This window comes from Larimichthys crocea, chromosome VII (genome assembly GCF_000972845.2).
Source record: "Larimichthys crocea isolate SSNF chromosome VII, L_crocea_2.0, whole genome shotgun sequence".
Lineage (NCBI taxonomy): Eukaryota > Metazoa > Chordata > Actinopteri > Sciaenidae > Larimichthys > Larimichthys crocea.
In genome coordinates, this window is record NC_040017.1 from 9,202,015 (window position 1) to 9,213,750 (window position 11,736).

General features: G+C 42.8%; 1 protein-coding gene across 3 annotated transcripts; it reads right to left on the reverse strand.

Moving 5' to 3' along the window:
* Window positions 1–692: 692 nt before the first annotated feature.
* zbtb38 (zinc finger and BTB domain containing 38) lies at window positions 693–11,604 on the reverse strand. 3 transcript variants are annotated; one of them, XM_019259432.2, is made up of 3 exons: window positions 11,018–11,604; window positions 10,180–10,461; window positions 693–4,983 (listed from the first exon to the last, which is right to left on the reverse strand). In XM_019259432.2, the coding sequence occupies exon 3, from the start codon at window positions 4,981–4,983 to the stop codon at window positions 1,309–1,311; it is 3,675 nt and encodes a 1,224-aa protein (XP_019114977.2). In that variant the 5' UTR covers window positions 10,180–10,461; window positions 11,018–11,604; the 3' UTR covers window positions 693–1,308. The 3 variants fall into 3 exon arrangements, with proteins under 3 accessions (XP_019114977.2, XP_019114979.2, XP_019114978.2); XM_019259434.2 differs by lacking the exon at window positions 10,180–10,461; XM_019259433.2 differs by lacking the exons at window positions 10,180–10,461; window positions 11,018–11,604 and adding an exon at window positions 7,656–7,875.
* Window positions 11,605–11,736: the final 132 nt, after the last annotated feature.

Here is an 11,736-nt window from a genome sequence, read left to right on the forward strand (position 1 = left end):
TAACTTTACATCAGTGCAACTAATCTAAAGTTATCTCAGAGTGTAATGTCTCCTGATGCCGTACTGCTTATTTGATCTGGAATACCATCGATAACATTATATCAATTGTCAGTGTTTTTAATTATCACCTTCTAATAAATGACACTACAGTGACTACTACAAATGTTGCCTCCACGCCGTTAACCAGCCCCTAATACCTAAAATCTGTGATCCATCTGTAACATCACAAGACCAGTCTTAGAAAGAAGCAAGGAATTTAGAAACATCTGGAAATTGTGTCTTGAGGCCCAACTTTGAATACAGATGCAGTTTGTGTGGAAGAACGAGGGAATGAACTTCTCACATGGGCTGCATGTCCCTGAACGGTGGGGAGGAGCAGATAACCACCATGTGGCTTTATATTTAGGAAATTATGTGCTGTGGAACAGGTTTTGTACCAGTATGGCTTCTTAAATTTTGCTATTTAAAATTTCCCTCTTAAAAAATGTCCAGACTTTTAGAGTTTCTGTAACTATTCCCTTACCATCAGTATGAAAGAATCAGTAAATGTGGTTATGAGTCACTATGGCATGTTGTAGTTGTCACTGAATAGTGTGAAATGAGCAAGCGTTTACCATATCTCTAACTAGGCCGAAGGAGGACAGGATTTGACGGTTTAGAATAACAACAACATTTATTTAAATAGTTTTACATGTTTTTTTTTACATAAGCACACAAAAGTAGTAACTCTAATCTCAATGGTGCCATGTGTTAATTATAAATTAGATTTATATCAATGGTGCTTAAAATTGAATTATCAAAGTATTTAACCCACAGATTAGCATAGTCTACCTATAAAGTGCAACTCACCATGGCCAGTTAACTGAATGGGAGATTCAGAAATATGACAGTCGTAAAATTTATATTGTTTTCCCCAGGCATGTGTTAAAAAAGATGTTACCACAGTCAAACACACCCCTGTTCTGAAATTGCACACCGTTTAAAGAAACGTTACCAACATTCATGTATTTTCTTGAGGTTACAGTCATGTCACTGAGTCTGCCATAAATGCATAGACAATGGACAAAGTACAGTCTGTGTCAGAAGGTCCTATATTATCCAAAAAATATCTTCTACAAAGGTGAAAAACAACTCAGTCAGTGAGTTTAAGAGGGAGGAAATTACAGCCTGCACTGATATCAGATCCTCATGTTTAATGCTGTCATTTTATTGAGCTCATCATTACAACTCTTACATTTCTTAACCAAAGCAGTGGTTTGAAGTTAAGTTTCACTTTCTCTCATTGATGTCCATAGTTCTCAAAGAGCTTTAAAAAAATGGCTCCTCTTTACACACCCATTTCTCTGGCTTGTGTATAGAAATGTGGGTACCCTTAGTTTCAGAGTCATTTCTCCTAAACAGTTTACAGGACTTCTCACGGTCATTGTGACTGGTTGTTCTTGGCCCCATCAAAATATCCCTGCTGCTGTCTCTGTCGCGGGCTTGCTTTTTTGGGATGAGATGCATAGTATTCTGTGCACTGATCCTTTTTTTCGGCATTTTATGTTTCACTTTCGAAGGTGGCAGGGAAAGCAATGGATCAGTGCAGGGTGATAACGGAGTTTTAACGTTGGAATATGACATGTCTTGGTAGGTAGTCAAAGACATATAGTCAGCTGTATCCTCGATTTTAGGCTTAATTTTATCAATGGAAAAATGTCCGCCTTCCAGCCTTTCACTTTTAATGTCAGGGCCCCCTTGATTGTCACTGTCTTCTGTTTTGATGGTGTCTTTGTTATTGTCTTCACTCAGGTGTGCTGAGTATTTAGAACATGGTTTGAAGTTGTCATAAGTATATCCCTCCTCATTGGCCTCCTGGTGTTTTTTCTCATGGCTTCTCTTGGTGGCAAGGTAGAGAAAACGCTGGGGACAGAAGGAGCAGCGATACTTCTTCTCTGGGTTGGGGCTCCGAGCTGTATTATCAAAGCAGGAGCCATTTTCCATACAGCTGTTGCAGATGTAATCACCACCAGCAGGTACCTCACCAGGGGGACCTTGTTTACCACATGTCCGGCAGAAACATGGGTGGGAACCAATAACATGAGCTCTGAGCCCGGTCTCTGTGATAAAAGAGCTGTCACAGATGTCACAGTTGTAGGTGGTCCTTGGGCTGGAGTTCCTGCTAAGACTGCGTTTCACCTCTCCACTACCACCTGAGATGCTTTCATCTGTCAGCCAACTACTTTTATCAAGGTGGGCCTCACTGGCAGCAGTTCTGTCTACAGATGTTTCAGCATAACGGTGAAACAAAGCATTTTTGTGCTTGAATCTCAACTTCTTCCTTTTCTTTTTAGCTTTGTAAGAATAGTAGGGACGCCAAAGCATATCAGCTGTGTCACAGTCATTGGGATCATCGCATGTCTCTTGCTCTGTAGCGGCAGTGACTTCTGATCTAAGACGGAGTCTGGGGCTTTCTGAGTTTTCCCTTGTTGGAGGGCACTGACTTGGGCTCTCCTCCTCACTCAGTTTTCTGATTCTCTTCTTCTTTCTGGGGAAGAGCTTAGATCCTTTGATTTGGCGGCGGATGATGGCCTCATTGCCTATTTTTACTGTTATCTGACAGAGTGGCATGGCAGCTCCGTCCACAGATGGACCTGGGCATGCAGGTTTGGCAATATATGTTTCTGTCTTTGTCCCCACCGTCTTATCGCGCCCCAGATTCTCATTGCTTGATTGAAGTATCTCCTTCGTCATCTCCTCGACTCTTTTTGCAGATGCTGATAGCTCGCCTAGCTTTTTAACAGTGTTCAAAGAGTTAAAGAATGGCACATTATGACTGATGTGCTCTGAGTTACTTACTACTGGAGGATCTTTGTAACTCACTGCAGACTCTGTATCTGGTTGAAAAGAGAAGGTACTGTTGTAGTTAATGAAGGGTGAATCTCTATTCTCTACCTCTTTCCTTGAGCCTCTCTGAATGTCCGATTCACTGCTCAGACTTTGGTCAATATCTTGGTCACGTGGCTTGTCAAAGCTGATGCGTGGCATGACAGGTGCCACCATCTTTGTCGTTGCCATGAACGTACAAGGGAATGAAAGGTTATCAGGGCTGATCAGACCATTTTCTTCAAATGGAGGGATAAGAGAGTTGCTTTCTGGGGGAGCTTGGTCACCTCTTTCAGCACTCTCTGAATATGTCTGACTGTACGTCTTGTATTGTCTCTTTCTAAACTTCATAGGCAGAAGTCTGTAGAGTTTGATTGGATAAACGCTGGCTTTCAGCCCACCATTGGCTGATTTTTTCTTAACAGCTAAACTTGGATCAATGCCATGAAAAGACTTCTGATGGTTCTTTAGGATATAATATGTCATGAATGTCTCCAGGCAGAAAATGCACTGATAGCGGCGTTCACCTGTATGCCAGATTTCATGCTTAGTACGGTACTCTGCCAAGGCAAACACTTTATTACAATAATGACACGGATAGGCTCTCTGCCAGGAATGTACATTCTCATGCCGCTTCAAACTGGATAGGGTAACATAGACCCGTTTGCACACACTGCAGTTGTATCTCCTCTGACTGCCACCTGGCCTCACTACCCTCTCGTCCTGTGGAGGTTCTGATTGATCGACTTGAAAGGGCTCTGGGGTGTAAGGGGTGGAGAGGTCAGCCGAAGGAAGCTGTGTCATGATGCTCTCCGCGTCTGGCATCTCGTCTGAATGAAGGTCCACGTCTTTGGTTGATATGTCAGTTGCATCTAGTTTAGGCGGGCCTCTTGCAGCTTTGGGACACACCTGCTCATGGTTGCGTAGCCGTTTGAGGTGTATGAACTTTCTGTGACAAAACTTGCAAAACAAATGGCTGACAAAACGCTTTTTATGTACCTCTGAGTGAATGGTGAGAAGAGCTTTATTTGTGAATATCTCTGGACAGTGCTCACATCCGTAGATTGAAATGCTGTCCTCTGTGTGAGGGGAAAGGGTTGGTGGACCTAACTCCATTTGACCATTGTCAGTGGTTATAGGTAGCAATGGATCTATACTTTTTTCTGTTTCTGCCTCTGAAAAAAGCGGAGGTGGTGTCATGACTGCAACAGGTGCTGCGGAAACAGCATCAGGTAATGCGGGGGTTACTGCATTTGGTTTATCTGCTTGCGGTTCAGCTGGTGTTGGAAGTATACTTCTACCCAAAGTTCCTCTCAGCCTGTGGCGCTTTTTAAGCGGGCCTACATTCCTGTAAAAGAGTTGCTTTGGCTGTAATATTGCTGGCTTAGAGACCTTTTTGTTGTCCCATTGACTGCTATCTGTGCCTTCTGTAGATTTGCTCACTGCATAGGAGTGCTCTGAGAGGGCATGGGTTGTCTCATTGGTCCCATTGAGGCAGGAGGTTATGGGGCAACTTGATGGAAGCTGTCCCACATCTGGTGACTGCCTCTCCTCACTGGTTTGAACCAGAGGGGTGAAAAGATTGTTCCCGGGACCCACTTCAGTGATAGAAAAGGCATTGGTGATGCGTGGCCCTTTGGCACTGTCTATCTCCTCAAGCCTGGGAGCTTCCTTCTTTGTTTTTTTAAACAATGGGTCTGTGCTGGGGTCTGTGGATTTAACACATTCGTCCTGCCTCTCTTGTTCTGCAAGCTTCTCTAAAAAAGGAATTCCAAGTCTTTTTCCAGCTGCCACCAGCCCCCCTGTGTCCTCTGGACCAGGCGATGTCACCTTTGAGCAGTAGATAAAGTTGAGGATACTGGCAAACACCTCAGACTTCAAGTCCATCAGCTCAAGCACTTGGCTAGAGCTCCATGTCTCAGGAGTTGCAAGAGCATTTCTGAAGTACCCGCTGCAGGCTGCCAGGATATTCTTGTGGGCCCGAAACTTAACATCTTCCACCACAATGGTAACATCACAGAAGAGGCCTTGTGACCGCTGCTCGTCGAGTTTGCTAAGTACAGTGTGAGGATGAGCACTATCCATCAGGTTCTGAGTGCATGGAGACACCACAGTCATCTAAAAAGAAAGAGAAGAAATAATTACATCAGATTATTACAAAATGGTGGAGTGGACTGTTTTGATACTGTTAAAAACGATCAAGATGGTGTGAGCACATTTGTATTTGAAGAATATTTGAGCTGATCTAGTGTTTTAACACTAGATGGCGGTAATGTCCTGAAAGATGAGCTCCAGTGCTAACAGTGTGGTTAACAGTTCTGGTGAGTCAAGCCACCATAATCTCCACCCTGTTTCATTAAAAAAAAAAAATATATATATATATATAGGTTTTAATGAATGGATCGCATACTGAGTTTAAAACTGACTATATAATTGTGGACACAGATTCAGGATTGTGAATTATCTTATTCTGTTGTGTAGAAGATATCTTTAATCTCTGTGGGTCGATGATTGTTTTGAGTAATGGGTCTATGTTTGAAAAGGGTCTTTCTCAAAGCCCACGTATCAGAAATTATGTGGGAAGGGATGTTGATATAATTGTCAACTACGGGTAGTATCAACTTGGAAAAATGAGACGGACGTAATGTGTGACGTTCTCAATTTCTTCCTTTATGTGACTTCATTTTTGTCTGCCCAATAATTTCCTTTTCGTTCCATTGCTGATTTTTTTCTGTAGATTAACTTGATTTTTCATATGTGGAATATTCTTGTCATGAGAAGTTCACAAACTGATCCCAGAACAAAGTCATGAGAACACTAATTATTCTAAAAACAAGTGCAGTGCCCGAAATGCACGAAAACCTCTGAGCCTGCACATGCTATAATATACAGTGACTCCCTTAGTCGTTTTTTTTCTTATTACTTATTATAATTAAATTTCGGTGGTAATCCGTCCACACATCTGCGCTAGATCTGGTTCAGTTGTCATGACAGTCTTATTATTTCCAAGGCCCATGTTAATGTCAAAATGACATGCAGACAGTTGGTGACTCATATACTCCCTTCTTTAGCTGTCTGTCAGTCGGCAGTAGAGAAACATCCTTTCACTTGTCTCATATTCAGTTTTTGTCAACAGGGAACAGTTAATTAATGTCTCATGATTGAAATGGCAGCCAGGACGAGCCGTTGATGTAATACAATAATCACTGCTATGCAAAGTAGAAACATTAACATTATAATTACTTGCTAATAATATTGTAATATTAAATCTTAAGGACACACTTCCTTCCACATTTGTGGATTAGTTTGATTTTGGCAATCTGCATCTCTAAGAGGAAGCTAAAGTTCATTCATTCTCACTTTGAAAGAGGGTGTATCACTCAGCATGATGTTCTCATCATGGCCTTCTGATATCAGAGTCAGTGTAGTTTGAGTCTGTACTGAGTCATTTAGCATGTCTCACGTAGCATGCTGACTGTGCTGACTATAACACATTCAGTTTGTTCTTGTACATGATGAATCATCACATCTGCATCGACGTTCTTCAAATGTCTAATTTAAGCTCGAAGAGAAGTTGCTTTTTCACGTCATTGTTCTTTTATCACCTTCATTCATGTAGTGAAAGTCATTAAGTGACTGTGCCATGTAGCATGAAACCATGATGTTCTATTTGCTACCCTGGAGGCAACGCTACAGTATTTCCTGTCTCTCTGTTGTAAACGTTGTTCTGCGTACATACTCAGTGGAAAGACAAGTGAAATTTGTCACGATCCGTAAGAGATTTAGTCTGTGTAAAGAATACAGTAATGTCAAGTTATAGTAAATTAACAGGCAGTTCAATTAGATATATAACTTTAGTTTTTGTCCTGGGCATTACGCACCATTTGAAAATTTGTTGACATTTTTTATTTTAAAGGTAAGAGATTTTAATGAATTGTTTGTTTACTCCAAATGGGTTCAGGTAATTTATCAGTGATGTCGTTTTCTATTTGTTTTTTCACTCATGTAAAATTTTCTGTTCGTGCAACAAATGCAATATGGCCGCCGCTCTTTAAAACCTCTCCGGCTGCTGAAAACACAACCACCCTCCTGCCTTCTTTCTCAGACAGGCCTCCGTTGTCATGGCAACATGCTATGGCGCAGCACTTATTGGGATTCAGCTCGATGGCAAGTGACTGTATTAGCTGTCCGGGTATTCGGTCCCCTCTCTCCCACAAACATCCTGCCCTCTCTGAGAACCTGCAACACACAGCAGCCTACAGAGCAATCGAGGTTTGCCTTTGTCTCCACCTGAATATACTTTGTGTACGTATAGTGGTCTGTGTCTTTGTCTGCAGCAGAAATGCTACCCAGAGGACTTTCTCATCTCATAACAGCAAGTCATGTGCCACTGCTTTTGTACTAATTTCTCAGGTCATACTGTGTACAGAAGCAGTTTCATATTTTCTTCTAGGTTGCCATTCTACTTTCATTTTTCACAATTTATACCAATTGTTGTGGTTTTTCTATTGCCACCACATGCTGAGCGGAAATTTTGAATTTGTCATCAGTGCTTATGATTTTGCCACACCCAAACTTACTTTACTTTCAAATCTCATGTGAAATATTTCAACCTGTAAAATAAAAATCCCCACACACTAAACCACAAACCAAGAAATGACAGTCTAGCATACAGTCTTGTCAACCAAAGAGCGAAATGTCAAAGCAAAAGCCACTTCACGCACCTCTCTGCAAAGCGTACTTCCGCAAAAAAACAGGTTATAAATTGAGGGAAACCATGCAAAACATACCTTAGTAAATCAGAGAAAATGATGCAGGGCGAACAGGAAACAGTGTCATGCAGTATCCCTTTTCTACAGCCCTCAGTATACCTAACTATACATGAAAAACAGTTTCGTGAGAGCAAGGCGAAAGTATTTTTTTTCTATGATGGTCGCTGAACAGTGGTGTTGTCAGAAGCAGAGCTTTTTCTGACGTCTTTCTTCCTCTCCCTCCCTCTCTGTGTGCAGATGACTCCAGCTCCAACGTCCTTCGCCTCTATCCATGCAGCCCAGGTCCTGGGCTAGATGTGCCCTGCAGTCCTCTGACTGTCCCTCTTCTGTCCTGCTACAGCTTTAGGAATAACTGACAGTTTCTCACAGTTATACGGCATGTAGCTAAACCGGAGTATGGGTCTGCCTTTGTGCTAGCTGGGCAACTGAAGCGTTCACTCTGGAGCTACTGAGCAGGAAACGGCAACTTTTATTAAGCATGGCAGAGGGCTGTAGGGAGAGCGGAGAGATGCTGGGTGCTACATCACACACCAGCTCTGTACTCGATGCTACAGCGAAAACGCTCAGCTGCATTGCTGGTAGGAGCGTAGAGTGAGGGGTGCAACGCTGTATTAAATCTCCCCAGCATCACACCAGCTACATCCTGATGCATCGATGATGACCAAAAGAAAAACTGTCATGAAACACAGTCATCTGTAGCCCCTCATAGAAACCACATGCACCTTAAACGCATAACGCTACACCATCTGTTCCATGCTTGTGCACACAGACTCTGTCTGTGCAGCAGTATATTACACCAAAGCCCTTCGTCCGTGCTCACGCAGTCACTGTGGTTAGGTAATGCAGAACCGGAGAGAAGATGGCAGACTACTGTCCTTTTGTGCATCACAGCAACCTCAGGACAGATGTTCACCGATGCTTTTTCTCACAATTGCAGTGAGCGTGCAGACTGAAAGGCGGAGAGGGAAAAGAGAGTCCTGCTATCAGCGGGGACTCTTGGTATACCTATATAGAGGCTGCTGATTGATGCAAAAGCAGCAGATGCGTCAGCACTGCAGACGAGGGGGAGGGGAGGAAGCTGAACCCGACATGGCACTGTGAGTCTCTCGCTAGCCTCTGAGGACGGAAGCAGCTCTTTTATTTACACAACTCAGTGTAGTCATATGGCTGTGTAGGTCTTCTTGTCATGCTGGCTGAGACCCACTTTAAACCAGTTTCAGTGCCATTTACTTTTATGTACCGTTCCGCTCAAGAGACAAAGTAGCAGGTGCCATATCATTATGCATGCACTCATGCACTCACTCTTTGCCCTAAAGGAAGGAAATGCACTATTCAAGGAGTGTTTGCGTGTTTGCCCTTTGAAATACACTCAATAGTCTGCCTAAGTCTTTGCTCTATTGTTCCGTTCCCTTTTCTGTGTTCGATATATCACATTATGTTGGTTTCATGAATACGCAATTAACTACAGGCTCAGTCGTCTATTCTTGGTGCTGACAGTGCTTACTTGAGGACCCCTGCATGTGTACCAGCCAGTCAGGTAGTTAAACCTTTAAACATGTGTTACACTGGGCCATTTTGGTGAGACAACAAAAAAAACAAAAAGAGCTAACAATCCAACCATGAGGTGAAAGTAGCTTCAGTGCATACCCCTCCTGTAATTGGAGCCAGAAAATCTAAATTTGGGTAACAAGGGGGGAGCCCGGCTGGAGTTGAAAGGGGATGAGTATGCACCAATTGCCACAGCTGACTGGGATTTCCTGAGACTTCTGTCAGTCAAAAATACTCCAGTCATTCTCAAATTCAGAGCAGTGACACACACTGGAAGAAATCACATGAGCTAACAGGACTCTACAGGACTTAAATTATTAAGTTGTTGTTGGCATTTATTGAGAATATACTGAATTCTTAAGTTGTGTCCTCATCTCAGATCCTCTGCAGTAACTTCAATGACTTGAAGTGAATGCAGGTTTTAATGGTGTTTACTGCAAGGGTTGCTTCTTTGTACAATCCAATCCATCTCATAGTCTTCTTTTAGTCATTTTAACATCAAATGGCAAATTAAATCAATGTTTTTTTTAGGCATTGCACCACAGCGGGCCATTTTAACCATTCTGTTATTTTTAACTGCAGAGACCATCCCTAATACTTCCCATGATCCGACAGTTCACAGAGTTGGTAATTAAAGATTCAATCGCAAGCTAGATTTGGAATCAAAATTGTAAATGAAAGATATTACTCAGTATAGCAGATTACAGTTTATGAAGTATTTTGTAAGCAGTACCTTGTCACCCACACTTGATATCACAGCTAGGATATGTTCAAAGCCACAGGACAAAGTTTACAGGCCTGTGTGCCTCTGATGCTCGCCGAGCTCAACTGTGGCCTATAGAGACGCTGATCAGCAGGGAGGCACAGACCATAGTACAAGGCTGAGTAGGCCTCATCCTCATTCTTAAAGCATCCACCCTCTTAGCATACAAAAAAATCCCTGGTAGCACTTATGTTGCTGCTTTAACAAGCACTCATACTTTAAGTCGCCTACCAAAATGTTTCTGTGCGGAAGGTCCTGCTGGGCCTGTCTCTGCCGCTGTGGATGTCTCTCTGATGTTTGTTTAGGAGGAGGAAGAAGAGTGACTACCCGGATCCGTTCTTCCTTTGGCCCAGATTAGGCCTTTACTATCTTCCCTCTTCACTGCTGTCTGGATGTTGCCTGTGGACTATGGCTCTGGCAGAGGTTCCTTGTTCCTGCTGTGTATAGTTTCCTTCTGGAGGCTGCTGCCACTGCTGCGTCACTCCCGCTGCATCACTGACCCACAAAGAGGAGCTGAGAAGGAGGGGTGGCGTTGGTGAATGTGTGGAGGCAAAGGATAAGCAGAAAACAGCCGCCACTGCTTTACTTTGCTCCAACAAACAAATGGATGAGGCTTCCGCTCTGCCTCAGTTAGGGCCTAGTTGCTGCTGTGGTATTCAGGAAGTGGGTCGGGAGAGACAGATCCTTTATTGTTACGTAATGAATATTTTTCCTCTTCAACCAGACTCAGCTGAGAGGGCGGTATCCAGTGTTCAGAGGCTAATAATAGGCCATAGTACCTACCAGTCATGGCTGTATGTGGTCATGTCAGATCATTCCGACATCCAGCTATCAGTTTGGCAGGAGACTATTTAATAAGGGGAGTGTTGTCATGGAAAACTGACAAGCATTTTAACACATTCCTCTCTTTCAACACAGAATGACTTCTGTTATTGTCTCTGTTTTGTCATCCTGACTGTAAGAATCAAGAACAGCACTTTAATATGTAGCTGGTTTGTTAACATATATTGTGCCATATGTCTCTGATCCACTAAGGTACCTGTTAGAAATATAAAAAAACAGTGCATACCTCTGCCTTACGTTACTGTAGCTTGCTTGTACAGGTTTCAGGTGAGGTCATACCGGTGTGGCCCTTACCGACGTATTTGTACAAGGTTTCAGTCCAGAATATGTGTGTTGTGCTCTTTAGGCCTGGATATGGTAGCCAGAATTACACTTGTTTTGCACACGTTACCCAAGGGTTTATTTGCTTGATCCTCCTCCTCCCATCATCTGACTCTAGTTTTCATTGCTGTGGTGCTCCCTCTGCTGGATGCACGAATGAACATAGCACAGAGCCCATACACAAACCCAGGGTGGCTGTAGGCAGAGACAGCATTGTGTGCCAGGGGCCTTCAGCAGAGGGCGCAAGAGCTGACAACTGGGAAATGTAAACAGGAAGTATATGGTGAAATTAGCCATTTAACTTGATATGAGGTCAGCACGACTCCGGTTGTTAAGTAGATTATGTTTCACATGTTTCACAATGGGACACTGTATTATACAGTATGATAATTTAATTCACCAGTAATATTACACAGTGCAAACTCTGCAACATACATAAAGTGCAAGCAATGGCAACAATCTGTGAAATACTGGTGGTAAATATTGCAATATCTAACACATCTGCCATCACATCTTATCTAACACGCTTCAAAATGCTGATTTGTTTTGAAGAATACATATCTCAACAATACATTTTGACACACCGCTTACTGAACCACAAACTGCAAAATTAACACTGATATC